The sequence below is a fragment of the Myiozetetes cayanensis genome, unplaced genomic scaffold (assembly GCF_022539395.1).
Source record: "Myiozetetes cayanensis isolate MyiCay16 unplaced genomic scaffold, myiCay2020 scf13, whole genome shotgun sequence".
Classification (NCBI taxonomy): Eukaryota; Metazoa; Chordata; class Aves; order Passeriformes; family Tyrannidae; genus Myiozetetes; species Myiozetetes cayanensis.
This window is the reverse complement of record NW_026086937.1, coordinates 21995412-22023251: the sequence shown is the minus strand read 5'-3', so window position 1 is coordinate 22023251 and position 27840 is coordinate 21995412. Positions and strand designations below refer to the sequence as shown.

The 27840-nt window shown below is 50.6% G+C and overlaps 1 protein-coding gene across 1 annotated transcript in view; it reads left to right on the top strand.

The window, feature by feature from the left end:
• Positions 1-14192: 14192 nt before the first annotated feature.
• Positions 14193-27840, top strand: part of SCHIP1 (schwannomin interacting protein 1) — a 49491-nt gene continuing 35843 nt past the window's right edge. The window contains exon 1 of the mRNA XM_050308734.1: positions 14193-14821. Coding sequence (XP_050164691.1) covers positions 14816-14821 — 6 coding nt within the window. The 5' untranslated portion in view covers positions 14193-14815. The remainder of the gene's footprint in view (positions 14822-27840) is intronic.

Below are 27840 nucleotides of genomic sequence, written 5' to 3'. Positions count from 1 at the left end.
GTGGTTTATTTCTTGCTTAAATGATAATGGTAATTTGACTGAATTTTAAAAATATTCATATTATACATTTACTATAATATTATAAATATTCTGTGTTGTTTGCTCACTCCTGAGCATCTCAGGCTGGGTGGGAAAGGAGGTGGAGGAAGGGCTGAAGTGGTTGATGCTGCACCACATCCCCACATTATCCTGCCTTTTTATGTCTGACTGAGCCAGCAGGTCAATTAAGAAGTTGAACTCTCTTCAAAGTTTGCAGCAAATACTGCCCAGAGAAGCTGTGGCTGCTCCTGGATCCCTGGAAGTGTCCAAGGCCAGGTTGGACAGGGCTTGGAGCACCCTGGGCTGGTGGAAGGTGTCCCTGCCCGTGGCAGGGGTGGAGCTGGATGAGCTTTAAAATCCTTCCAACCCAAACCTTTCCATCACTTCCACTTCCTTTCACTTCCACTCCTGCCACAGGGCTGGTTTGTGGCACCCCAGGGCTGGTCCTTCGTGTGAGACACGTAGCATTTCATCAGGAGCTGTGTAATTGCTTTTAATTAAACCCTGTGCCTTTGGTAAGAGGAAGGATGAAAACAGCAAATAGAGAGGTCGAGTGCAGATTGAACCTCGAGCTATTAAGTGGTGAAATGATTTAGTGGAGCACCAGCTGTACCAGGGAAGCCAGGTGGATTTATAAGGCATTTAAAGGCAATTGTTGGGTGGCAGGGGAGTTAATGAGCTGCTCCTCAGCTGGAGCAGAGGCATCTCCACCTGGCTGGTGGTAGAAGTGCTCCTGGAGAGGGGCTGTGATTGCACAGCTCGGTGAGGAGCAGCTCCCTCTGGACACTGGGATGGCTGGGAAAGGCTGCAGGCTTCACCTGGTGGGATAAGCTCTGGAAATCTCAGGTATGGCTTCCTCTTTTGGGGTGTTGTTTCACATTCCAGGTGGTGTGTTCTGTGCTGGAGGAGAAGGAATGGAGGCAGAGGGAGGGAGGGATGGAGATCTCTGCCTCTGCAGCAGGGGGTGGGAGGGACTCCTGAGGGAATCCCCCAGCCTTTGGGAGTGGGATCCAACCTGGAAAAAGGAATGCTGAGTGATGCAGGCTGTGCTGCTCCAGTTTGTGCCTCTTGGGCAGAGAGAGGGAGGAAGGGGTGGGGTATCTGTAACCCCTGGGGAAAGGAAAGCCCCTGGTGGTGCTTGGTGGTGCCTGTGGGATTTGCTTTGCTGCTTGAGCTCCTGGCAGGAGGAATGAGCTGGGAGCTCTCCCTGCTCAGGGTCTCAGCTCTGCATGTGTCAGTGTGGAATCATGGAAAGGGTCGGGTTGGGAGGGACCTTAAAGCTCCTCCTGTTCCACCTCCCTTCCACTGGGCCAGGTTCCTGGCCATGCCCAGCTTTCCCTGAAGCTCTTGGTTTGGACAGTTTGCAGCTTCTGTGGATGGAATCTGTGAGGGATGAGATGTGAAAGGGACTTTGGAGGTGGTAACTGGAGTGCACTGGGGTGGAATGGTGGGACTGTGCTCCCCCTGTGCTCCCTGGGGATCTGATGCACTGGGGGGACTGGGAAAAATGATAACTCTGATAAAATTTTCTATTTTCCTGTGTAAAATACTCTGAGGTTCAGTAAATACTCTCCCAGTAACATTCCAAGGAAGCCCCAAGTTCCCTCTGGTACAGCAGACCCGTCCATGTCACTCTTTTTTTTTTAGAGGATTTCTCTAAAAGGCTTTAAAACTTCAAGTGTAACAACACAAGCCCTGACTTTGTGCAATTTTGGTGGTGGTGGGGGAAGATAAACAGTGACAAATGCCAAACCTGTCTTGAACCTGCAAGCTTAATTCCTTGGGGAAGGGATTACCCTGGGGCAGCTGGGAAGGATGACACAAGGATTACATCTGTGCATCCAAAGAGCACAAAACAACCATTACACCAAACTCCTTCTCTCTCTGTCCTTTGAAAATGTCTCTCTGACAGCAAGAACAGGAAACCAAAGCACAGCAAGCTCCAGTTTTTCAGTGAGGTTTTTCACTTGGGTTTTAGACGTGGGATGAGCAACCGAAGTCGCGTCAGGGCCATAAAATCACCGATCCCCAAAGTTCAGGGCATGGAATTTGAGGCTGTTTCCTCCTGTCAGGGATTGCAGAGCCAGAAGGTCCCCCCTGAGCCTCCTTTTCTCCAGGCTGAGCCCCCACAGCTCCATCAGCTGCTCCTCACAGGATTCACTCTCCAGACCCTTCCCCAGCTTCGCTGCCCTTCTCTGGACGTGCTCAATTCATTCAATTTGAGGTTTCCCCCAAAAACACCTTCTTTTTTTAGGGACTGGATCTTTCTGCCCACCAAAACCAGTGGTTCCCTTGCCATTGCCATCAACAAAAGCACCACATTTTTGCAGCTGGGGAAGGGCTGCTTCAAATTTCAAATTTTATTCCCCATCCATCCTCCTGCATGCCCAGAGGCCCCCACTCACCTGCAGGAACAGAATTCCACCTCCCCAAAGGGTAAAAATGCCTGTTGGAATTCCTCCCATCCCGCTGATGGATCTGCCTCCAAGGAAATAAGCCAGAGGTTCAACTCCCAGTTTAAATTTAGATCCCCATCAGCAGATCAAGCAATTAGCTCTGCCTGCAGCTTCTCTGAGCCTGCTGATTTCTCACTTGCACCTTGCAGTTTGGTTCAGATAATTGTTCCAGAAGAGCCAGGAAAGCAGAGCAGGGGCAATCAGTTCACTCTGGGGGGTGTTTTAGGGGAGGACACAGTGCTGTTGTAGGGCTGGGAGTGAGGAATTAAGGAGGGCTGGCTCGGTGGTGGCTCCAAAAAAGCAGTGGATTATCCCAGGAAACACTGAGTTGTGTGGGCTGGAAGGACTGAAGTCTTGATGGGTTGTTTAGTATTTCTCCTGAAAACAAAACCCAGGTGAAAACAAACTGCCTGGACCAAACTTGTGTGGTCACATTTGCCCTGGCTCTGCCAGGAACATTCCCCAAATCTGCCTGCTGGTTTATTGGCACAGTCCATGGCAATGGCACCGCTGGTTTTATCAGGATCTCCACTGGAAGGAGCTTGGCTGTGGGTTTATTTCCTGCAGTATTCCCTATTTTCCAGCTTTTCACATCCCATGGATGAGCCAGTGCTCTTGTTCCCACGAGGCTGGGTGTTGTGGTGTCCTGTTCCCTCTGGGAATGACTGGCAGGATGCTCCTGTTCCCGAGGGGAATGCTGGGGACATAATCCACGGGTCCCCTGGGCAGCCCAAGGTTGGCACAGGCTGTTAATGGGACTCATGTTGATTTTTCACAGCCAGTTCCTGCCTTGGGAATGAGCTCAGTGACAGCTGCTGAACGTGGTTACCTCCCTGAGCAATTCCATGGGGCTGGTTCTGCTTCCTGCCCTTGGGAATGGCCCCAGCTGGGGTGGATCCCGAGCTTTCCCTCAGCCCCAGGGGGGTTTTACCACCATCCCATCCCACTGCTGTGCATGAGAACACTCCCCAGTGAGCATGGAATGAATAGTTATCCCAGATTTGTGAGTAAACTCCCAATTTTGCTTTGTCAGGGCTGCTGAGTGATGTTGCCTTAAAGATGCAAACGAATTCATCTGCTGACTCTACTTTTGAGAGCTGAATTGAGCTCAGGGATCACCCCAGTTCACCAGCAAACTAAATATATCTGTTTGCCAGAGCCCAAGAATAGGTTGTTGTCACACCAGGACAGGAGGAATTTGCATTTCCAGGAGGTATTTCTTTTGTGTCCCAGTGTGCTAATTTTATTTTACTAGATGATAATCTCCCTGATTAGATTTGCATCATCTCTAATCACTTGTTTCTTTCTGATTAAGTTCCCTGATAAATAAATACAAGCTAGGTTGTAGAATAAATTAGTTTTAGGAGCAGAACTTTACTGCCTTTAAATATTCAATATTCCTCCAGGCTGAGGCTGGATTTTGCCTGCAGGGAGTCACTGTGCATTTAAACATTATTTTGGGAAACAGATTGTTGTGAATTGGTTTAAAGTTTTGATCAGTGTTGGGGGGAAAGGAGCCACTTCACCAAAATTATGTGAGAGGATTTAATGATAAGACATGCAGAGAAATCACCCTCTGTGCTGCTTAGATAATTTTGGGTTTGCTGTTGATTTGTTGTTCCTGGACGGACAGACCAGGCATGAGAACCTGGGAAGTGCAGGGAATGGGCTCAGCAAAAACAGAGGACTCCAAGAATTCCTTGCAAACAGACCTAATTACACTGCCCTGCCTCGTGGCAGGAGGAGGAGTAAATGCCATGAAGACAGTGAATTGTCTTCCTCGTAGGTATGGCTTAAATTGAGATTTTTTTTTTTTTCCCCTTACAGTTTTAATACCTGTTAATTATCATCTTAAGGGAAAAAGGGTTTCCTACTCAGGGAAAGTCAGAGATTTAATTAAATGTTCTGCTGGTCCTGCTTAATAGGATATAGAGCTCCCCCGAGGGGATTAATGCAAGGCTTTGTAGTCATCCATGTCCCAAAATTGTAAGGATTGTGTGAGTGAGGATTTCTCTTGTGCTCTGCAATTCACTTTAAAATAACTGATGTGTGTTTTAGTTTTGTGCTTTCCCTGGTAAATGGAATAGCTGGCAGGAGAACGTGGCTTTTGGGTGAAGGAAAGCAGCACTCATGGGATGCTGCAGGTGAGGTGGGATGGGAGCCCCTCGTGCTCCCAACATTTGGGAAGAGCAGCTGGCAGATGCCACCTGCAGTGGGACAGGGAGGCTCAGCCAGAATGAAGCTTCTCCTCCTTAGCAAGGGGGGAATTTGGAGGAGGTTTCCATGGAATTAATTTGATCAGTGCTGGATATCAAAGCTCAGCAGCAGGCACTGCGTGTGGTGTCGCAGCAGCTCAAGTGGTGCAGATATAAAACCCCAAATCATTCACCTCTTGAGGCAAATTATTAAACATTACCGTTTTCCTGACCTCCTCACGTGCTGCCACGGATCAAGGGAGATTATCCACATGGCTGTGCTCACAAATGAGGGATTCCTCTTTGGAAGGAGAGCCACGAAAGCATAAAACACAAATTACATGTAATCAGGGACGGTAATACCAAAATCACTCCTTGAATTTAGAGAAGGGGAGGATTTGTCGTATCAGAACTTGTTTCACTGAGAGGAGTTCAGGCCAGCCCCAGGTTTTGCTGGGATGAAAGATCAGGGTGATGGCCTGACCGATGACCCTTCAATCCGTGGTTTACCAGCTGCTCTTCCTCACACCTGCCATGCAGGTGAACAAGTGTTCAAAAAGCAAATGGGAGGAGTGTTTATATCTTGTGTAAACACTGCATTTTAATTGGAATAATGTTCCCACCCAGGCATGGAACAGCTTTGTGTTCCAGCACGATGATGATGTCCCATCAAACAGCACCAGCTGTTCCCACCCCGGTTCCATCACTGATGGCCCCTGGTGCTTCCTGGGGGGAAAAAAATCCACCCTGTGCTTTAATAACTAACTCTGCAAGACAAGGAGTGACAGCAGAAAGGCCAGGACATGTTTCTTTGATAAAACAATGCCTGGGAGCTCCTCAGCTGAGCATGTGGAGGATGCAGAGGAGCGGCTGATCAGAAACGGGGGTTAATCCCACCATGGGATTGTTGATGTTATTCCTGGTGACAAGGTTACTGATGTTTTATGAATCCCAGCTGCAAAGCAAACATTTGAAATGGTGGTGAATGCCTTCTGCAGGGAGTGTTTGGCAGAGCTGCTCAAAGGTGTGCTCAGTGGGGGGGTGTTCCCGTGGGATCTGCCCCAGGAGCAGGAGGGAGGAGGTGCAGCACATCCCAGCTCCAGCATTGCCTGGGGCTCATCTGCACTATTTGGCTCTAGGGTGGCCTCAGGACCATCTCTATAAGAAATGAGCTCTGCTGTCACATTGGAGTTCACTCCTGCTTGGGGTTTTTTTAACCTCAAAGCTTAAATGTCCTATTTTGATGGTATAACTGGGCATTTCTCAACAGCAAAACCCCCTGAGTTTATCTCAAGATCCATCTGCTATTCTGCACACCCCAGCACTGTAATGAAGTGGGCAGGTGCAGGAGTGGAGATCCATCTTTTTGCAGCGCTCCCAAAGCCCAGACAAGGAAAGTTGTGCCCTGGCACAGCCTTGAACCAACCTGAGAGCTGGGGAAGGATGGGCTGCCCACCTCAACCCCTCCTGGGGCTCCCTTGCAGCAACTGAGAGGTGTTTGTGTTTCCTTGGGCTGTCCCAAGAATCCCAGACTGGTTTGGGCTGGAAGGGGTCTTAAAGCTCACCCAGTTCCACCCCTGCCATGGGCAGGGACATCTCCCATGGACCAGATTGCTCCAAGCCCATCCAACCTGGCCTTGGTTAGGCCTGGAACTCCTGCAAGAAGCTGATGTAGGAGATGTTGTTGGAGGGTATTTTAGGCAGTTGTAGCTCTGTTTGGTGTCAATCCCTGCTGACAGGAAGGCTCAAACCCATTTATTTAGGGTGGCACTGAGCAAGCAGATGCTGCCAAATTAACAGCGAGGAAAAATTACCTTGATGTCACAGTCCCTGAGGGAATTAATTAACTTGTGTATCAGTGACAAGACAGAGCACCACGAGCTGCTGTGACTCACACACAGGGATTTTGGTGGCAATTTCTGCTCTGCAATGATGTGGCTGGCCAAGGCACCCCGGTGTGAGGGGGAGCAGAGGGAGGGGGTGGTGTCCCCCTTGGCCATGAGGAGCCCCCAGCCTACTTGGTCAATTGGAAGCATCATTCCCAAGGTGTCTTTTACAGCTGGGATTCTCTGCCTTGATTTCTTTTAACCCAAATGTGGGAATTTTTTACAGAAGTGCCTTTGGTCTCCAGACCCTTTTCGTGCTCATCTGCTCAAAATAACATATATTGTGGTAGTTGGTATTTGTTTGTCATGGGGTAAATAAAAACCTTACAAAACTGTATAAAGTGATCTATAAATATATTTTAATTAAGTTTCAACCTCTTATCAAACAGACATGGGATCAACCACAGACAGGGCAAAAAAGAAGTAATTCCCCTGCTGGGGTTGTGCAACACTTGCTCCAAAACTCCAGTCCCCTTTCCCTGAAATTCCCCAGTGATTTAAAGAGCTTGCTTTATTACCTGACAGACTCTCTCCTTGCCTGCATTTATTTTGATTTTGGAGGGCTTTCAGCCGTCCCTTTATTGCTGCTGAGGAGGAAAAGCTCAGTTCCAGCCCGAGCCATAACTCTCCCCCCTGCCCAGGGACTGCCTTCCCGTGGCTGGAGATCACTCCAGTTACTGCCAAAAAGCACCATCATATCCCACTGCAAACGAGGGGCTGAAAGCCAGCCCTTGGCTAATTATGTGTGCCAGAGGAAAATCCTTTGCTGCCCAAACTTAGTTCAGACCAAACTCAGGGAGAAAATCCCAAATTGACGGCTCTGTCCTGGTTTTAGTTGAAGATCTCCCTGCCCCTGGCAGGGGGTTGGAATGGGATGAGTTTGAAGCTCCATTCCAAGCCAAACCAACTGATGATTTCAGAAATCCTGGGAAGGAGGAAGGGGGGCACCAGGGCATCCCCCCGGGGTGGGAGCAGGAGGCAGGACCTCTGCTGTCCCACGGGATTTTGGCCCTAGGTCAGGGGTGCCCTGCCCTGACAAACAGCTTGCTGAGCCCTCCCCCGTGGAGGGGACTGGGCATGGAACCTCCTGCAGATGATGGGGAGATGATCCCCAAGGCTAATTAACGCCCTTTTAATTACTGGAACGAGGAGAGGTGTCCAGCTGGTATCCTCAGTGCAGTGGTACCCACCGAGGCTGCTCCATCCCCACCCAGAGCCTGCACCCTGCTCTGCTCCCAGAGCCCCCCAAAACAGGGAGAGCCCAGAGCTCTCCCTAATCCTTCTCTCCGTGGTGGTTCAGACCCAGAAACCCAGAGCAGGAGGGTGGGGATTCCTCCTGTTCGTGCCTGAGACTCCTTAAAGCCACATCCCTGTCCCCTGCAGCTCCAGAGCAGCTTAATTAATGATGGCTCTTAACAGGGCTGATTTTAGACACCTCCTTGATATAAAAGGAGATCAAAGCACTCTTTAAATGTCAAAAAAAAAAAGGAGTGAAACGTGTGTCTGGCAACTCTGGAGGTGCAGGAGAGGGAGGGGAGCTGCTGTGCTGGTGGCCAGGGCTTTGCTGGGCTCTGCTGGTGCTCCCCGTCCCCTCCCCTCGTGCCTCTCCCCCCTCCTCCTCTCCCTGCAACATTAGCAAAGTAAAGAAAGATGAATAAATGAAATGCAGTATGAATTATTTACCCAGCTGAGGCGCCTCTTGCAGCCTTCCCAGAGCCCCTCCCTCCCCCTTCTGCAGCGCAGCTCGGGTGGGTTTTTTTTTTTAAATTATCCAACATTTCTTTCAATTTTTAATTCTCCCCCACTGTTGAATAATTGATGGAGTAACTTTCTCTGTCAGATCTTTTTCCAGGCAGTGCTGCAGGGCTGGGAGAGGGGCCTCAGAGACAGGCAAGGGGAGGGGGATGATCCCCTGTACCCACCACTTCCCAAATGGAAAATAACTTCATTTTTTAACTTACTGGTGTGTTTTTCTTGTCACTCTGCTCCTATATGGACCTTTCCAGCCTTTTTTTATTGTCTGCTCCATCCCTTTATTTTATCTTATTTTTGGGGCTTCTCTCTCCTACCATTTGTCTTCTGTACCACAACCCCAACACTGATTTTTCTCTGTTTTTTTTTATTTATTTTTAGTAACCTTTCACCCCATTTTTTACTGTTTACTCTATTTTCTCTGTGTGATTTTCACTCTTGCTTTTCCCACCAACTGGCCACGCTGGGTGCCCTTTGAATCCAGAATATTTGATGATATTTCCGTATTTCCAACAGCAGATGGACCTAGAAAGCCAAATTCTGGGCTTTGTTTTCTCCCAGCTTACTTTGGTTTGCTCAGGGCACAGTTTGCTCCTCGAAAATGAAAAAAATTCTCTCTTGAATGGCATTTCCCCACCCCTTTTCCTTTAAACCTGGAAGGAATCTCCTGAGGTTTCCTCTCATCCCTTGGCACCTGCAGTGGCAAAAAAGATGATGCAGAGCAAAGATCTTTAAACATCATATTTTTTTTTCCTGAAGGAGACTTGCAGGGAGTGCTTTGCACCCACTTTTCAGCTGGTTCTGCTGCTGTATTTTAAATATAGTGACGTGAAACGCTCAGAGCAGGGCACTGAGGACTCTCCTCCAGGGATCCTCTCGCTCCAAGTGTCAGCCTGAATTTCCTGCCAGGATGCAGAACATCCCAACGAGCTGCTCCTGAAACTTTAACAGCTTCCTTTGAGCCCATTAAGAAAGGAGATTTTTTAGCCTTCAGAACGGGCTTGATGTTGTCTGTGAGAGTATTTCCCCCTCTGATGGGGGGTAAGGTTGCCAAGCTTCGTTAAAGAGAAGTAAATTGTGACAACTTCAAACTGAAAAGGCAGCACAGGACTGGGGGTTGGAAGGGTTCTGTGGAAGGGTTGGAATGTCAGTCTGGGATTGCTTTCTTGGTGGTTTGGCTTGGAAAATGAGAGACCTTTTCCTGTCTCCTTTTCCCACCACCCACAGAGCTTATAGGGACGAGAGGAGATCGATGTGCAAGTCCTGCCAGGGTTGGTGCTTGTAAATTAATCCCCAGTTCTGGACTTCTGCTAGAAATCTTCCCAACACTTATTTGTATTTTTATATTGATTTGTATGATGATTTAGATTGATTGATGTGATGATTTTTACATTTCTATGGGTTTATTTGATTATTTTTATACTGCCATGACGGTTTAATGTGCTGGAGTTGGGGTGGGGTGGAGGAGGACCTGCCCTGTGGGGCTGAGGACACAGCAAGGACAACCAGTTCCCCTCTGTGGACTCACCCTGGGGTTGGGGGTTTCTTGGTGGTTTTGTTTGGTTTAGGTGTTATTTCTTTGCTCAGTCAGGTTGCAGCAGGGAGGAGAAGTGATTCTGTGCCCATGCAATGGGACACAAATAACTGACACCCCACCCAGGAAATGTGGAATCCTGCCATGGGCTGGGTTGGAAGGGACCTGAAAGCCCATAATGAAACATTTGAACTGGCTGTGGTAAATCCAGGCAGGCCCTGGGGCTCTGTGGAACCTGCACAGTGGGGTGGGCTCTGCACTTGGGCCAGATTAGACAGAGAATTCATTGCGAAATTCAAATTACAGCCATTTCCACCCCAGATAATGGTAATTGCTGTTTAATACTTTTACATCCTAATACCCTCACAAAGCACAAGGAATTATTGGGATCTTTCTCCAGCGATCTCTTTTGAGGAAGGAAATATTCCCTGGGAGTTCTTGGCATTAATTCCCACTGGCCCAGAGCAGTGGTTTAATGTTAAGCTGGGTTTGAGCAGGCAGAGGAGAGATTTCAAAGCCCAAAGCAATCCAAAGATGTGAAAATGAAGTGACACACACGTTTTGAAAGCAGCTGGAGAATAGCTGGGAGAAATAAAACAGGGCTTTAGAAGTTTAATCTCCCAAGGCTTGGAAACCCTTCACCCCAGCCCGTTTGTGTTCAGCACCCCTGCATCCTGACAGGGATGGGAGAGGCAGGGATTGCATCACTTTGGGGGTGTTCTTCGTGGTTGTTTTAGCAGAAAGCCTGACTTTACTTTAGAGGTGATTTAGGCAGAGTGAATCCTAAAATCCCAGAATGGTTTGGGTTGGGACGTCTCATCCCACCCCCACCAGACCAGGTGGCTCCAAGCCCTGCCCAACCTGGCCTTGGACACTTCCAGGGGCAGGGAACATCCAACCTGGCATGGGACACTTCCAAGGGCAGGGAACATCCAACCTGGCCTTGGACACTTCCAGGGCAGGGAACATCCAACCTGGCGTGGGTGGAGCAGTCCCAGCTTTCTTGGAGCAAGCAGTGCTGTTTCAGAGAGTTGTATTTGAAATCAGATCTCTGATTAATCCCAGCCTGGCCTCTCAAGGTCGGGCTGGGTTCCTAAAATATTTTGTGCCTGAGGAATTAGGCTGGTGTCTTCGAGGGTAACCCTGGGGAAGGCAGTTGGGAGAGGGGTTGTGAAGTGATGCCCATCTTTCAGAGGGGACTGGTGTCCATCAGCCTCCTGGAGTTCAATTAAAACAATGATTGAGCTGTTACTGCTTGAGCAATCAGGGTGGCACCGAGCTCTTCTGGAATTGCTTTATCCCAGTCTCTGCTGTTTCATGGAATTAGGGCTGGGGAATGGGACAAGCACCTCTGGGTACCCAGAACTGGCCAGCCAGGGGAAGAGGAGGAGGAGGAGGAGGAAGCAGGAGAGGCTTTGCAGGCTGGGCAGCCCATTTGGGATCCCCATTGTCATGGATGTGCCTTTGGAGGGGCTTCTCTGCAGGCACTTTGGGATGAGGAGTTAAACTGTGGATTGGAACCTCCCAGGGGGTCCCTGGCCACGGGAAAAGCAACCTGTGGGAAGAGGGGAAGGAAGTGTGGCAGAGGCAGGGTGTGGGTGGTGCTGGGCTCCCTGGGGCAGTGCCTGGGACAGAGGGGGTGGCTCCAAGGCTTAAACACTTCCAGGGATCCTGGGGCAGCCACAGCTTCTCTGGGCACCCTGTGCCAGGGCCTGCCCACCTCCCAGGGAAGGATTCCTTCCCAATATCCCATCTATTCCCACCCTCTGGCAGTGGGAAGCCATTCCCTGTGTCCTGTCCCTCCAGCCCTTGTCCAGAGTCCCTCTCCAGCTCTCCTGGAGCCCCTCCAGGCCCTGGGAAGTGCTAGAATGCCATGGAATTTTGCATAACCTCATCTTAAACCTGCCCCCAGAGGATCTGGCCCTAAAGCTGACTCTGAACTCAGAGGGGTTTATTTTCCTGGGAGTCACAGGATGGTTTGGATTGGGAGGAACCTTAAAGATCATCTCATTCCAACCTCCCAATTTTAGATCAGCTCTGTTAAATAAATCTCTCTCTCAAACTCACATCAGGGGAATAAACAAAGCACCATTACAGTGACATATTTAAAAGCTGCTGTGCTAAAAACAACATGTTACTGCGAGCCACAGTCAAGCAGGAATAAATGGGAGCATTAAACAGGGTTTTCCATAAATGTTAATGCATTTTAATCTGCTCTACTACCTACCTGCCAATTAAATTCCACAGTACACTTGTAATAATGAAATAAAACGTGGCAATAAAAGTATACAGCAGAGTTAACCCTTGGCTGCCTGGCAGAGGAGGTGTGGGAAGAGCATGTCCTTCATCCCTGGCTTGGAAAAAGGTTTAAGAGGGGTCAAGGCCGTGGCTGTGCAAGGACACAAAATATTCTCTTTTAATTGCAAAAAACTTTCATTGCTGGGTTCTAAAAGCCTAAAATGGGTTAAAATAAAATAAAATAAAATGCCAAGTTTGAAAAGTGGGGGGAGCTGCTTAGTGTTAAATATAAAACCCCAGTGAGAGTGGGGTGAGCAGGCTGAGAGGCACAGTTGTAAGTAAATAAAAATGACAGCGGGATTTAATTTAAACAGAAGGATCTCTGTGTGACACCTGTGAATTTTGGGTAGCTGCTTGTGCTGAGAAGGCACCAAAGGGTGAGGTTTGTCTGGCTCCTGTCCCCTCTCCTTACAGGTGAGGAGCAAAGGCTGACAGGTGGTTTTTGGGTGGTGCTTGGTGGGTCAGCTCTGCTGTGCAGGGCAGGGAGAGGTTTGGATTGGGGATGCTCTGGAGCTGCTGCTGCCTCACAGAGCTGCTGGTTCCCAGTTCCTTGGCAGTGGGGTGGGAGTGGATGATGCTGCTGGAGCTCCTGAGGCTCCTCCCACCCCCCTCTGCGTGGGACACACAGCAATTCCAGGGGTTTCCAGCAAAAATCAGGACTTGTTTCTGGGTGATTTATTATTGCAGATTGGGCTTGTCCAACAGGGGGTTTCTGCAGCTCTGGGAATGCAGTCCCAGCAGCTGGAATTCCTCCCAGTTCTGGTGCCCACGTGCCCTGGGGTGGGGGGACTTCTGAGCTGCAGAGATGTGTTTGTTTGTGCTCCAATCTCCTCAGGAATTAGCAGAAACCCATTAGGGAAAGGCCTAATCCCATATTGGAAAGGGGGGATTAAGCAACCCAGAGAACTTGAAGCAGGTTGTGAACAGTTCATTAACTGGCACCTGCAGCAGCAGAGTCGGGGACAAAGTGGCTCTGGAGGAAGGGATGGAAGACCTGAAGGAGGAGAAAGAGGTTTTTGTGAGCAAAACCAGGGTCCTGCTGCCCACATCCCACCTTTAATCACCCTCAGGAGAATTAGGATGCAGCTCCCAGTTGAAATCAGGGATTTCAGAAACCCCCACTAAACTCTGAGCGAGTATCCCGGAGTTTCAAATCCCAGAGCTGGCCAAGGACAGCCCGTCCTACAGAGCAGCTCCACATTCTCAGCCCTGGTAAAGTCAGAGTAAATATTTACAACATTCAGTCCTGTTCAAAACAGGCTAAAAAGGGGGATGTTGTTGAAATAAGTGGGTTCTACCTGCTCCTGTTTGAGCTGGAGTGGAGCTGCAGGAGCCTGTGGATACCCCTGTGCATCCCAGGTGAATTCCCCTGCCCCTCTCACACACATTTCCCATTAAAGATGGGAAATGATGGCTGGAATAATAAAAGCAGTGGGTTGAGGCTGTGAATTTATTGGCAGGAGTTTCCCTGCTGCTGAAATGTGGTTTGGTTCAGATAAGAGGGCAGGAATTTCAGCTCTTCCAGCCTCAGTGGGAGCTGAGGGAAGCGTTATGCTCCCAGGGATGAGCTGATTGCTCCATCCTACTTCCAGTTTAAAGGTGCTGTCCCTGGAACAGAGTGGGATCTGAGGGGAGTGGGGGGCTCAACCACTGTGGTGCAGCTTCAGGAGCTGCAGCTGAGGAAAGGCTGAGGATCCTCCAGGCGGGATTTGATTCATTCCCAGACCCCCGAGCAGGACTGGGATTGCTGCAAATGGCAAAGCTCTGGGGACAGATCCTGGTGGGAGCCACAGGGAGCAAAGCCTGGCCTGGCCACCAACACCAAGAGCATCACGATTTGCCATCAGCTTTGCTTAAAAAGGATAAAAAACCAAAGCTCTTTTCTGGAGTTCACGGCACGGGTACCTTCCTCAGGGTTTTTCCCTGGGATGCTGGAAGCCTCCCCTGCATTCCACCAGCAGGCAGACTTGCAGACTTGGAAACCCTGCCAAAAGCATGAGCTCCAGCCCTGCCTGCGCTGCCTGAGCTGGAAGCAGCCGAGCTGTCCCTGTTCCCGGAGCTGCTGGAGTGGTGCTTCCCACCAGGAAGGGCTGTGCAGGAGGATGGAGACGTTTATTTCCTTTAGAGAATCAGATGGATGCTGATTAAAACCCCCAGGATGGCCTGATTGGGAAAGCAGGAGGAAAAGAAGTCCAAAAGGATCCGAAGTCATGACATATTAATGCTTGGAAATGTCTGGAGCTGCGGGCACGGGAAGGAGGATGAATAATTCAGACCAGCCAGGATTTCCCTGGCAAGGTCGAGCCTTGTGAAAGGGGAGGCTTTGGAGGGAGCAGCATCCTCCTGTTCTCCTGCTGGTGCAGAGAGACCTCCATCCATCCAGAGGGAGAAGGTGACTGACAGCCCTGGCCAGCCCTTGGGAAGGGGATTGCCTCGGATCCATCGGGACACGGCGCTGCTGGAAGAGTTCAGCTGGAATCTCGGATGCCAAACGAATTCCAAGGCTATTTTTCAGCTCCTCTGGTGAATCCCAGAGGGATGGGCAGCGCTGAGCAGGGCAAGGAGGGAGCACAGCCCTAGGCACAGAGCTCCTGATCCCAACAATTCCCCAGGATTGCTCACAAAATGCCTTGAACGCCGAGCCCGGGCTGGAAGATGAATGTGAGTACCCTGCAGATTGGATGCTTTCAGCTCTGCTTTCAGGCTGGCCAGGCTCGTTTTTCCTTTACCCCCCCCTCTGCAGAGACACAATTTGGGGACAGATCCTTTAAATAATGCCCAGAACCAGCCCCTGCACCCTGTTGGAACGAGCAGGATTTGTGTAGGGAGGGAGCTGAAGGATAGGGAAGAACTTCAGGGGTTCTGACTGCAGAGCCTGAACCCACCTCGTGCTGCTTTTCAGAACCATTGATTATTAAGATATTTATTTATTTATTAAGGCATTTATTATTATTATGGGTTCTGCAGCATTCCTTAATAATAATAATAATAATAATAAATGTATTGGCTCATGCTTTGCATCCCCAAATCCATCACAGCCTCCAGGCTGAGTTCAGCAGCCCCCAGTGCTTGTGGGTTTTATTCATCTGCAAAAGCAACAGCCACAACAGCAAACATTGGATCCTTGGGAGAGATCCCAATCGATCCTGAGTCAATATTTCTAACCTTAATTTGATGTATTCGAGGAGTTTTACACGGAGGATTTGTTTCCCCCCCAAAAAAAAACATACTGAGGGCAGGAGACAGATTTCTTGGTGGCACCTTAAGGGAGCCTGTGGGAGATTTTAAAGGGAATTATTCCAGGAGCCTCCTGAAGCTGTGGCTGTGAGATCCTGCAAGGAAGGCCGTGGGTGTCCTGGAATTTGGGATGCTGGGCTGGGATCGTGACTCAGCATCTTCAGGATGTTTGTGTGAATGCCCAGGGCTGGTCGACATAAAAATGAGTAAATTGGGTCTTCAGAGGGGCCAGAGCTTCAGAGTGGCTGAGATCCCATGGCAAAATCCAGTGTGTGGACACACCTGCAGGAGCCCCAGGAATGATATTTAATTCTCAGGAACAGCTGGACCGTTTGGGATGGAATCTGGGGCTGGAAAATGCGGCTTCAGTCTCGTCTGTGGGGAAAAGGATTCTCCCTCTCTCCAGGTTGGGATATCTGGTGGGAGCCCCAGCATGGCCAGCCCTCCAGGAGCAGGGAAAATGGGAATAGATCTTATGGGAGGGGATCAAAAAGCCCCTCAGGCTGAGCCCTGGTGGGACTCTGTGTATGGAAGCAATGCTGGAGCTCCCTGAGGAGAAATGATGCTGCTCTTAACTAACTGCTGGGAAAATCCTGCGTGCCCTCAGGAAGCAGCCTCACATCCCTCCTCTCTGTGTGTGATCCCTGGAAAGATGAAGGTGCAGAAATGTGGGGGCTCCTGAGCTGAATTTGGGACAAAATCCCGAAGGGTGGAGGGTGCAGAGCCGAGCTCTGATCTGAAATCCCTGCCTCCCCTGGGGAAATGGCATTTCTGGGCTCCTGATAGCACCACTTGTCCCTGCTCCTGCCTTGTCCCCTTTTCCAGAGCCAAGGACACAGAGGGACTGACACTTCTCCGGTGTTTTCTGGAGCAGGAGAGCTGCAGAGAGGGAGCTGCTGCTCCCCAGCCAGGATTAGAATCCCTCGGGAGGTGCTGGAGGTCCCCTGGGACACAACACCAATTCCAGTGCCAAGGATCTCATTCCAAGGGTGGGGAGGGAGAAGATCCAAGACCCAACCCTGAGGGTGCTGCTTCCCCAGCTCAGTGGAGTTCCAGTTCTGAGGGAGCTGAGTTTAGTTTGGGAGAGGGGGGTGATGCTCCTTCTTCCCCCCATCCCTGAGGAAGCTTTATTAACCACCCTGAAAGTCATTCCTGTTGGATCTGGGGCAGCTCTCCCACCCAGCCACACTAAAAATCTTGTTCCCTGGGAATGGGCAGAGCTGGTGTCCTGTGCTGTCTGTGCCCCAGCCTTGGAGGGGTTTTTCCTCCCAACCCTCCCGGAGTTATTCCCATTTTCTGTAACCCCGGCATCCAAGAGCTGCACGTTCCTTAATTCCCCTCGGATGAACAGCTCCCCTGATCTCTCTCTGAGGATAATCTCTTCCCAGTTGTGCTGCAACCTGAGAATTCCATGGGTTTTGTGTCAATGAACCTGATGAGGGGAGGAAACTCTCAGAACACCTGCCCTGGGCACCTGCACAGTTTGTCTCTCGAAGCCTCCAGGAGTGAAAAATATGGGAAATATGGTAAAAGCAGCTGCTGGAAAGAAGTACTTCCTTCAGCCATCCTCACAGGGCATCTGTGTCATCAGCCTGCAGCGATTCTCTTCCCCACAGCAAGCCCTGGGATGTCAGAATTCCACTTTCTTGGATGGCAACAATATTCCTGTTCCTCTCTGCCCAAAGAGCTGCTAAACACCCGAAACAGAGGAGGGGGAAATCATCTCCTAGGGCATGTAACAGCCTTGAGCTGTGTTGAAAAGCATCTGGGACAGAGCAGAGTAGTTTTAAACGTGGTGTCCCTTTGGGGACACACAAGTTGATCTGGCAGTCCTGTGGGAAGTGCTGCTTTGTGCCAGTGGAAGCAATTCCCTGTTTTATGTAGCCAGTCTCTTTTATCTTAAGTACATTCTCGTTGCTTGTGGGGTTTGAGTGTTAAATGAAAGCCATCAAGCATGTTGGAAGTTATAAATGAGTGATTTGAGGATCCCAGTGAGCACCCAGGGCAGGGGGAAAGGTGCCTTGGGTCCCTTTGCCTGGCTGGGCTGCAGGGAGGGAGTGGAGGATGCTCCATCTCCAATCCCATCTTGTCCTGTGCGTGTCTGGGGAGCTTCTTGTTTTTTCCCAGTAGAGAAATCCCTGCAAACTGCTGAGTTCTGTGTTTAAACCAAGCCAAGGGGATTTTCCTTGGAGAGCAGGGTAGCTCTGGCACCCCAGAAATGACATTCCCACAAACCAAGGGGAATTTTATTTGGAAACCCCATGGAAAGTGCTGGTTTGTGCTGATGGAAAAAATTCCCTCTGTTTGGGGGAATAATTGTAGAGTAGGTTTCAGCTGGGAAAAGTGATGAGGGGCAGCTTCCAATTCAAAAATCCTGGTGACTTAGAAGCAAACAGAATCATAGAGTTATAGAACCAGCCCAAATCTTGGGCTGGACTTTGTGGAGGGGTTGGCTTTGTGGAGGGGACAGGGATTTGATTTGGGGGGGCAAAGCAAAACTCCATTCTCATCACCCACTGTCAGGGTGGCAGCACTTTGGATGTTTCCAGACCCACCAGCCCCAGAGAAAATGAGCTCTGGGGTTTTTAGGAGCGTGTCCCAGGTCCTGGTTTCTGGTGGGGTCCCTCCTGGGGACGGTGCTGATTCCGTGCCCTTCTCCAGGCACGAATTCCTCTCTCCCTGGGAGTTATTTTAGGCCATGTCCTTTCTCCCAGCCCGAGCAGCCGTGCCCTAAGCAGCTCCATTCTCCCTCATTCCCGTAATTATTGACAAAACCGAGCTGCTGGTGTTAATTGGAGCCCAGCAGGGCCGTGGCAGCCGGCGCCAGCCCTGGAAGAGGATTATTCACTTGCTGTTTCACTGACTTCCATCCAGTTCCAGGGGAAAATCCAGCAGCACCAGGCTGTTTCCAAAGCCCTGGCTGCACTACGAGCCAGGGGGACATAAATCATGGGGTCAGAGGAAGAGTCATGGAACAGTTTGGGTCGGGAGGGGCCTTAAAGATCATCTCGTGGGGAACCTTCCACTAGCCCAGGTTGCTGCAAGCCCAGTCCAACCTGGCCTTGAGCACTTCTAGGGGTGAGAATTTATATATATACAGGTAGATAGGTAGATATAGATAGATAAATAGATACAGATTTATGTAGTTTGTGTCATTCTTAGGGAATAAGGCTCCTGTGTCATTCTGGGGAGCTGACTTTGGGTTTTTCCCTTCCATGTGGTGTAGGATCAGGCTTTGCACCCCTGAAAGGTTCTCCTGTGCCTCCACCCTGCCACCTGGTCCTGCAGAGGAATGTAAATGCTGATCCCACACTGCAGGGGCAGGAATGCCCAACCCCCCACTGTGCAGCTGAGGAGCAGCTGGAGGTGGAGTTCCCTCCTTCCAAAGGTCGTGGAAAACAAACAGATAAAGCTCTTGGGAGCTGGGTTAAATCTGCCACTTCTGAACCCGCCATGCTGATTATTAAGGTGTTTAAATAGCTACAGTTGGGTTGTTTGAGATATTATCCTGCAGATAATATCAAGATATTATCCTGCAGACTGGGGGGAGCTGTCCCTGCCTCTGTTTGGGAGCCAGGCCTTACTGTACTTTGATTTTTTCACCTCCACCTTGAAAGCTCTGTGGGACAGGCTTTGGGGGAGATCCTGCAAGCAGCATGGCTTGTCTGCCACGGAAATGGCTTTGTCCTGATGCCCCACTCAAGGGGAGAGGTCAGGAAGATGCTCTGTAGGGCAGGGTGGCAGTGCCTGGCTGCCTGGGACCCTCCAAAGCCCCCTGTGACACCTTGCAATTCCTTTCCCTGACTAAAACCAGCTTTTACAAGGGTTTCTGCATTTTTCCTCTCTGGTGGAAAAGGGTTTTGCAGGCCCAGGTGGAGTGGGGACAGTTGGTCCTCACGTCCTCTCCAACATTTCTGGTGACTTCCCTGAATGTTTCCCGTGCCCTGTAGGTGTTTGTAGGCAATGCTTCCACCCTGCAGAGCGGGAAAAGGGTTGTGTCAGCTGGGAAATCCAGCCCCAAACCACCCCTCATCTCACCTGGAGTTTACCTGAGCACTCCCCCAGTGAGCTGGGATGGAGCTGCCTTCCCTCCCACCAGCCCCTGTAAAGGAGATTAATCCATGAGCCTTCCCTGGGAAGGCTCTGGAACAGCAGGAGTGGCTTAGGCTGGCAAGCACAGATGGGATGTTGGGAAGGAGCAAAACAATCTTGTGAAGAAGGAGCAAAAAGAGGTGAGGGTTCAGGTTTTTCCCTGGCTGTAGGACGAGGCTGCTCCATCCCCCACACGCTGCAGGAATTGTTCACTCGCTTCATCACTCCCATTTCCAGCTCCCAGGTGTTAAATAAGGCTCCTCAGAGGAGAGCAAAATAAATTCTCTCCCAGAATTACCTTTTGGGAGACCCCACAGAGGAAACCGTAAGTTCATCAGATGGATTTTGCAAGGACAATTAAAAATAACTGAGCCTGACACCACGAGCATTAAATAAAATTAAGGAAAGCTGAGAACAAATGGGCTCCCCATGTAACAAGATCTTGGTATCCCATCCCTATCCTTCTCACCTTTTCCACCTGAGATTGGGGAATATTCCACCCATGAGTGTTCCCACTGCATTCCAGCACCCATTCCAGCTTGTCCCTCCCCTTTCCTTGGGTGCTGTGAGCCCTGAGGGCTCTGCCCACCTCTGGGGGCTGGGACTGGGATGTGCCGATGGAACAGGGTCCCCATCACCACACGGGCAGCAAAGTCACCCCGTGGTCAGTGCCCACCTGCTCCCTGGGTGTCATTTTTGGGCTGAAAAAGCCCCAGAATGGGGCAGTTTGCCAGGGTGAAGCTGCACTCAGGGCCCCCCAGCTGAAAAGAGCAGTGAGTGGCAGAACGAGGCGAGACAAAGCACACACAGTTGCTTTTCAGGCTGATATGTAGATTTATGCAGAAAACAAACATAAAGAGCTGCATCTGTTGCAAGTGGAGTATAATTTATCATCGGGGAAGAGGGCTTGTTTCCTCACAGCCACATTTGCTGTAGCTCCATGTTTTATTTTCCCTGGGTTTGCGTGTCGTGAAGGAGTTTGGGGGGTTTGGAAGTTACTTTTCTTCGGATATCCATGAATACACAAATAGCAGGGTGAGCTGGTTCCTAATGTGCTGCCTTAGAAATCTCTGCCCGTTGGTTTTTTCAGAGTGTTTTGCAAACCCAGGTGGGGAAAAGCCAGCAAGGAGCCTTTGAGCAGTGCAGAGCTGGGGGCTTTGATAACAGGTCTGGATTTCCTGGCCTTTCCCTGCTTGCAGTGTGTTTAGTCCTCTGCATCCCAAGGGCTGATGGAGGGAAAGCTTCCTTCCTAACAGCAGTTCACCCTCGCAGGTGGCTGTTCCACACACAGCTATTTTGGAAAGCAATTCTGCTTTATTGCTGAAGGGAATCTGTGCCTGTGCAGCTGCGGGTTCTGACACCCTTTGCTACCTCTTTGGGCTCCTGAGCTTCCCCTCTGGCTCACCCAGACAGCAAATCCTGGCAGGAGCAGCTGAGGGAGCTGGGGGGGCTCAGCCTGGAGAAAAGGAGGCTCAGGGGGGATCTTCTGGTTCTGCAATCCCTGACAGGAGGGGGGAGCCAGGGGGGTCGGGCTCTGCTCCCAGGGAACAGGGACAGGAGGAGAGGGAACGGCCTCAGGCTGTGCCAGGGGAGCTCAGGTTGGACATCAGGAGGAATTTCTCCATGGAAAGGGTGGTCAGGCACTGGCAGGAGCTGCCCAGGGAGGTTTGGAGTCCCCACCCCTGGAGGTGTCCAAGGAAAGACTGGATGTGGCACTCAGTGCTCTGGGCTGGGGACACGGTAGGGATGGGGCACAGGGGGATCCATGGGCTGGGAGGGCTTTCCCAACCCAAATGATTCCATGATTCTGTGACTGTGGGCACAGCACCCCCAGCCAGCTTTGGGGGATGAGTGCAGGGAGATGCTCAGGAAGGCGAGTGATGTCAGTGGTGCCTTTCCAAAGGCAGCTCTTGGAATCTCGGAACCACTGAGGTTGGAAAAGCCCTCCAAGAGCACCAACCTTCTCCTCACCCACAGCAGAAAGGGGCAGACGTGGAAACACAGACATGCAGGGGCATCCCACAGCCCAGCCCACACCCCCAGCACAGGGTGGGGAAAGCTGGCAGGAGAAGGCAGAGCGGGGATTTCGGTCTCGTCCCTAAAATTTGGAGGTAAAAAAAAAAAGAACTCCACTAAGAACTGTGGGTTGTGAGGGTGTTTATTGAGCTGTTATGGTAATATTGGCTGGCTGAGAAGGGCTGGATTAAGCACATCATAAATCATTAGGGAAAAGCAAAGCAGCAAAACGTCCTCCTGCGAACCTGAGCTGCATCCAAATGCAAAGGGGGCTCGAGAGGATGCAGAGACAAAGAAACAACCCAAGATAATTGCCCTTGAGTGGGACCTGGGCACCAGCAAACTGTTGTCTGCTCAAAATTCAATGGTAATTGAGCAGACTGATGGAACCTGATCCCACCCTTTGAAGGGCACCTGCAGCAACCTCTCTTTCAGCAGGAATGGCACTTTCCCCTCTCCTGGTGCCCAGATTCCTTACCTGTGCCAGGCTCTGGCTGCTTTGGGCTGGGATTAATGATTCAGAACCTGACTCAACCCCTGAGCCCAGCTCAGGAAGGCAGATCTTGGTAAATGTGAGGAGTGGCTGTGGAAGGAACATCCCCACTTGAGTTTTCCAAAGCGTTTCCTGTGGCTTTCATTTAATAGATCTGAGCAAGAAATGATTCCCTGGGAGATATTTATGGTGCAAGAAAATGAAAAGAAAAAAAACAACACAACTCCTCAGCCCTAAATCAGGCAATGGGCTGGGTCACCTGGGATGCAACAGAAAGTTGGGAGAAATTCCTGGATGTTGATTCTTCTTTAAACATTACCCAGCTCAGGCAGCTGGGATGAACCTGCTGTGATGCTGCTGGAGCTGAGCACGGCCCTCCCTGGATCTGATAACCCTCAGACCCCCCCAGTGATAACCAGGGGTCCCCAAGGTAAATAACACAAACCTTAATGGAGCTGGAACTTTATTTAGGGGCTGATTCCTCCTAAGGATCACAGGCAGGAGCGAGTTTGGGGGCAGAATCTCTGCAAAACCTTCTCAGCAGGCATTGAAATTCATGAGTTAATGCATTTAGAGGAACCAACATAAATATTAAGATTCAGCAGGGCTCTGTGGACTCATGCATTTGAAATATTCCAGCTATTTCCCTGCTTGCATTCCTTCCCCAAGTGCCTTCCAAACCAGTTTAGAAAAGGTCTTTTTTTTTTTTTTTTTCTTCCTTGGGCCTTGATGGTTACACCGAATTCCAGAGGCTGTTTGACAGATAAGGAGGATCCTTATTGACCTTGCTTTTGTTTACCCTGTGTTTTATTGGCCCTCCTGTGCCTGCCAGGCAGGAACAGGCACAGGGAAAGCAGCCCTGGCAGGCTGGGATGCCCCATCCCTGGAAGCATCCAAAGTTGGAAGGGGCTTGGAGCAACCTGGGCTGGTGGAAGGTGTCCCTGCTCGTGGCAGGGGTGGCACTGAGTGACCTTTAAGGTCCCTTCCAACCCAAACCATTCAGGGATTCTGTGATTCATCCTCCGTCCCATTGCAAATAATTTAGAGGAAAACCAGTTTGGGGCAGGGCCCAAATTCTGTTCTCCAGTTTACACAAAGGAAAGGAGTCAGTGTGGTCTTTCTGGGGTTTTAGGACACCAGGAATGGCCATTTTTTGCAGCCCCAGTGGTGCTGCCATGGCCGGTGACATCAGAGGTCCCTGCGTGTGGGGAGGACTTGGGGGAGGTCTGGGTTCCTCCAGGGAGGAGGTTTGGAGCCACCCCAAGACCTTTTCTTGCTGTAAACACCAAATCCCAGTTTGGAGATTCAGCCAAAAGTGCTGAATTTGACCTAGGGGGGCATTAGTTGGGAGATGGTGCCACTGTCCCTCTCCCCCTCCTCTGGCACCTCCTGTGCCAGCAGAGGAGCGTTGATGGGAGTGGAATCCCTCTGACTCTTGCTGCTCCTGTGATTTCCCTCCCCCTTTATCCCCCCTCTAAATGAAGCAAAGGATTAATGTGCTAAATTTAACCGGTTAAACCTGCAAATCCTGGGTGGCACCCTACAAAAACAATGCCCACCCAGGTTTTGCCAGTGGCCACCAAGCCTGCCCAGGCTGTGCCATGGCACCCCTGCCGTGCCCTCCAGCTTCCCAGGGGGGCACCCAGCTATCCAGGGAGGGATGCAGCTGGCTGGACCCCACCCCTGAGCCCTGCTGGGCTGCAGGTGAGTCCCCACTGTGTCCATTTTTAAATGAAATCAGCTTTATTCTGTGTGTTGGAGGCTCAGGGGTGCCCAGGGCTGGCTGGGAACAGGGAGCATCCCTGTGCTCCCAAACCCCAAAGCCAAAGCAGGAGCTGGGATAATCTGAGTGTGCAGGGACTGCAGGATGTTATTGGTGGTTTTAAAGAGGAGATAACCTTTAATGTGTGAATAAGCTGTGGAAAATCAATCCAGATGTGTTTGAAGTGGGGGTTTATTCTGAGGCAGCAGCACATGAGGGGGGCTCTGGGGGCTCGAGCTTTCAAAAATGTGGAAGGGGCTGAGGATCACACAGCACTGGGATGGAACTGTGGGAGCTGCTGGAGGTGCTCCCACTCTGCCAGGATATTTATCATAGGAGCATTTGGGTTGGAAAGGACCTTAAAGCCCTTCCAGTCCCAGGGGGGAAATATAAAATATTTATATTTTATATAATATATATTTATGTTATATTATATTATATAAATATAAGAAATATTTATATTTTATATATAATACGGGTGTATTTATAAACACATCCAAGTCCTCCCATCTGTTTGAGTGACACACTCCCTGCCCCAGCATCGTTCCACCTTAAATTTGCCCTCTTTTCCCTCCCCTGCCTCCTTGAACGTCTGCAGGAGTTATTTTAGAGGCCCCAATCTGCCAGCTCGCTGTATTTGGGACTCAGCTTCAGCTGGGAAAATGGGGAGAACAGCTAAATAACCCCACCTGCAGCTGAACAGGACCAGGGGAGTGCTCTGACCCCCCAGTTTGGGGCTCCTTCCCCCCCAGCCATCCCTGGCAACTGCTGGGGGGACCTTGCTGGGGCTCGTCCGGCTTCTCCCACGCGCTGCCAGACACGTGTGGGAGGCTGGCACGGCTCAGGCAGGCAGCAGGAGGCTGAAATCCCTCCAGCAGAGCCCAGGAGGCGTGAGCAGTTCCTCCCAGTTGCTCCCAGTTGCTCCCAGCTCTCGCTGGGGGTTCAGCAAGCAGAGGGTTCTGACTGGGAACAGCCACAGATGCCCAGCGTGCTTCATTCCCATAGATGGAATTTGCCTGGAGACACAAATCCCCAGGTTCCTGTTTGCTGTTCTGATCTGGGAAGGGGTCTGGCACCATGGCATCTGTGTGTGTGCAGGAGGGACACAACCAGGAGCTTCTCCCTGCCAAAAAAAAAAAATTGAAAAAAAAAAATCTGGTTATTTTTCCTTTGGAAAGGGCAGAACACCCGTCCTGAGCTGTGGGGAGAAGGTGGGCATGGCCATGGGAATTGGCTGCTGAGGGACACACTGGGTGGAGGCAGCTGTGGGCTCTCCTCCCCTTCCCCAGAGGTGCCAGAGCAGGTCCATGGGATGTTGTGGTTCCTGGAACAGGGAATGTTCACCAGGGCGGATATTTCCAAGATGCCTCGGAGTGAAGGTGAGGATGGGAGTGAAGCCAGGGGTGCTTCTGGCTCTTGGAAGGTCAGGAAGAAGAAACCACAGCTATTGCCCTTGACTTGTGCTGCCTGCCAAGCTGGGAGATGCATTATTTGGGATGAAGGATCAGCATCCCTCCTCAGTGAGGTGGGACCCACAAAATGTGTGGCAGAAAACTTTTATGAAAGAGGAGGAATGGGGAGGGGGAAAAAAGCTGCTGAATAAAAATGGTGCCAGGGGATCAATCTGATTTTGGGAGGTCTGTGCTCATTTATGTGGGTGTTGGGGTCCAGCCAACACCTCTGACAGCCTTGGGATGACAAATCCCAGAAATACTGCCAGAGGGGTTGCAGCAGGAAAAGGAACCGGATCTCAGGGCAGTTCTTTTCCTTCCCAGGGCTGGGAGGAAATGGGAATTCTTTGTGTTGAGAGGAAACTACCCTTGCCTGTTCCACCTGGGGTGGGGCCCACCCGTGTAGGGACAGTGGGCAGCTCTGTGTGGGAGCCCCTTCAAGGGAAATGCCCCCTGAATCCGTTTTTAGGGTCAGCACACAGGTTTTGAGCTCCAGGTGGACATGAGGGTGCTGGATCATGGGTGAGATGAAGACCCAGGTGGATTTGGATGGCCAGGAGAAGGAGGCAGCTTTAGGGAGGTTGGGACTTCCCTCCTTCTCTACTTTCCCTGACCCAAAAGCTTCAGCAATTTAACCCGAGAGAGAGGAAACCCATTTTAAACTGGGGTTACAATAGTGCCAAAATAGTCAAATGAAATCAGTTTAACAGCTTACAGCAATAAGCAAACTGGCTTTTAAGAGCAGCCCTGCATTCATCCCATGGATGTAATGAGGAACTTATTTTCCTGATGGAGTTCTGCTTCAGAGTGAACTCCACATGCCTTGTTTGTATTAAAAAACCTCCTTTGCACTGACTAAAATAACTGTAAAGCCCCTTCTTTCATCTACAAGGGCTTGTGTTCACACTCTTCACCCTTTAAAATTCCGATGAATTTCAAGTTTTTCATTGCACTGGAAGAGGAACTTATTTGATGTAGGCTTGTAAAAGAGATAAATTCCATATGTGTTTTGAATAGCAATATCTGCTTTCTTCTTGTGGAGGGTCGAGCGAAAATATGTTCTCCCTATATAATTAGAAATGCTGAGGGTTTACTACAAGATGCAAACTGATTTAATCTGTCTGCAATGAAAAAAAAGGGTAAAAAAAAAGAGGGGAAACTTGGAAAAATCATCAGGCACGTGTGTGGTGTGTTAAACTCGTGAGAGAACACCTTGTTTTGAGGGCAGGGAGGCATTTTCAAGGGCTGGGAGCAGGAGATGTGGCGTGGAGGAAAAGAAACCTCCCTAATTGATCAGGCACACTGAGATCCTATAAATAAAGCCTTCCACAGGCTGTGACTGCCAGACTGGAACCAGGGAACAGCTCCTCCCCTTTGCTCAGCAGATATTCACTTTTAGGGGGGTGGTGACATTCAAACAGACCCAAATAAAGAATTGCACCACTCAGAGCGTGTCAAGTGCCACCCCCTCCCAGCCTTACAGTGGGGCAAGTGGAAAAAACTTCTGCCAATGTAATTAATTCCCAGGCTCTTGCTCCCTCCTGCCATTTGCTGGAATTATTTTTAAAACTGCACTTTGCACAGTTCCTGATTTTTGATTTTTTTTTTTTTTATTTTTTGGAGTTTCAACCCAAAAGTGGTGGCAGCCTGGAAGGGAAGGGGGGGATGGAGCTGGGGGGGAGGGGATGAAGCCTTGGGCACGGCAGCTCTGGGTTGTCAGGAGGGTAAGTTGGGTTAATCTGTGCTGGTCACCTGCAAAGCACCTGGTGGAGACACTCTGAAGGCCAGAGGTTAATCCCACCTTGGCCAAATAATCAGTGTTATTATCCCATGTGTGTCACAGGGCCCTGTTATCCCTCTGGAGCTGTGATTGGGAGCCAGGATCTCCCATGGGAAAAGCTGGAGAGGGACTGTTTGCAAGGACAGGATAAGAGGGAATGGCTTCCCACTGCCAGAGGGGATATTGGGAATAAATCCTTCCCTGGGAGGGTAGGGAGGCCCTGGCACAGGTTGCCCAGAGAAGCTGTGGCTGCCCCATCCCTGGAAGTGTCCAAGGCCAGGCTGGAGCAATCTGGGATCGTGGAAGGTGTCCCTGCCCTCGACAAGGGGTAGGAGCACGATGAGCTGTAACCCTTCCAACCCAAAGCTTTCTGTGACTCTGATTCCCACCCCACAGTCAGAGAGGAGAAGAGTGGGTGTCTCCACAACTCCTCCAACGTTCCAGCCCCAGTCTGTGCCCTGTTTCTGTGCCAATCCTTTTCCTGTCTCGTGGTGTTGGTGGTTTGGTCCCCTGAGCTCCTGGGGCTGAAATGATGCCCATCCTGGTGGTCGGTCCCTGCTGCCCAAGAGGCCAATCCTGAGCAGGATTTGGCAGTGGCAGAGCAGGCACCTCCCTCCCCCCCTCCCCTGGGCAGGTCTGGGTCTCCTCAGGATGAACAGCTGCACAGCAACCAGTTCAGGAGTCCCAGGAGTTAACTGGCTGCAGATGTTTCCCTTCTCCCTCTCTTCCCTGCGGAATAACAGGCTGGGCTGCAGGGAACCACGAGGGAGAGAACCCCCCAGCACTGCCACCCCTGCCCTGTGCCCACTCCCTGGGTGTTTGTGGCATCATCCTCCCCCCACCCTAAAC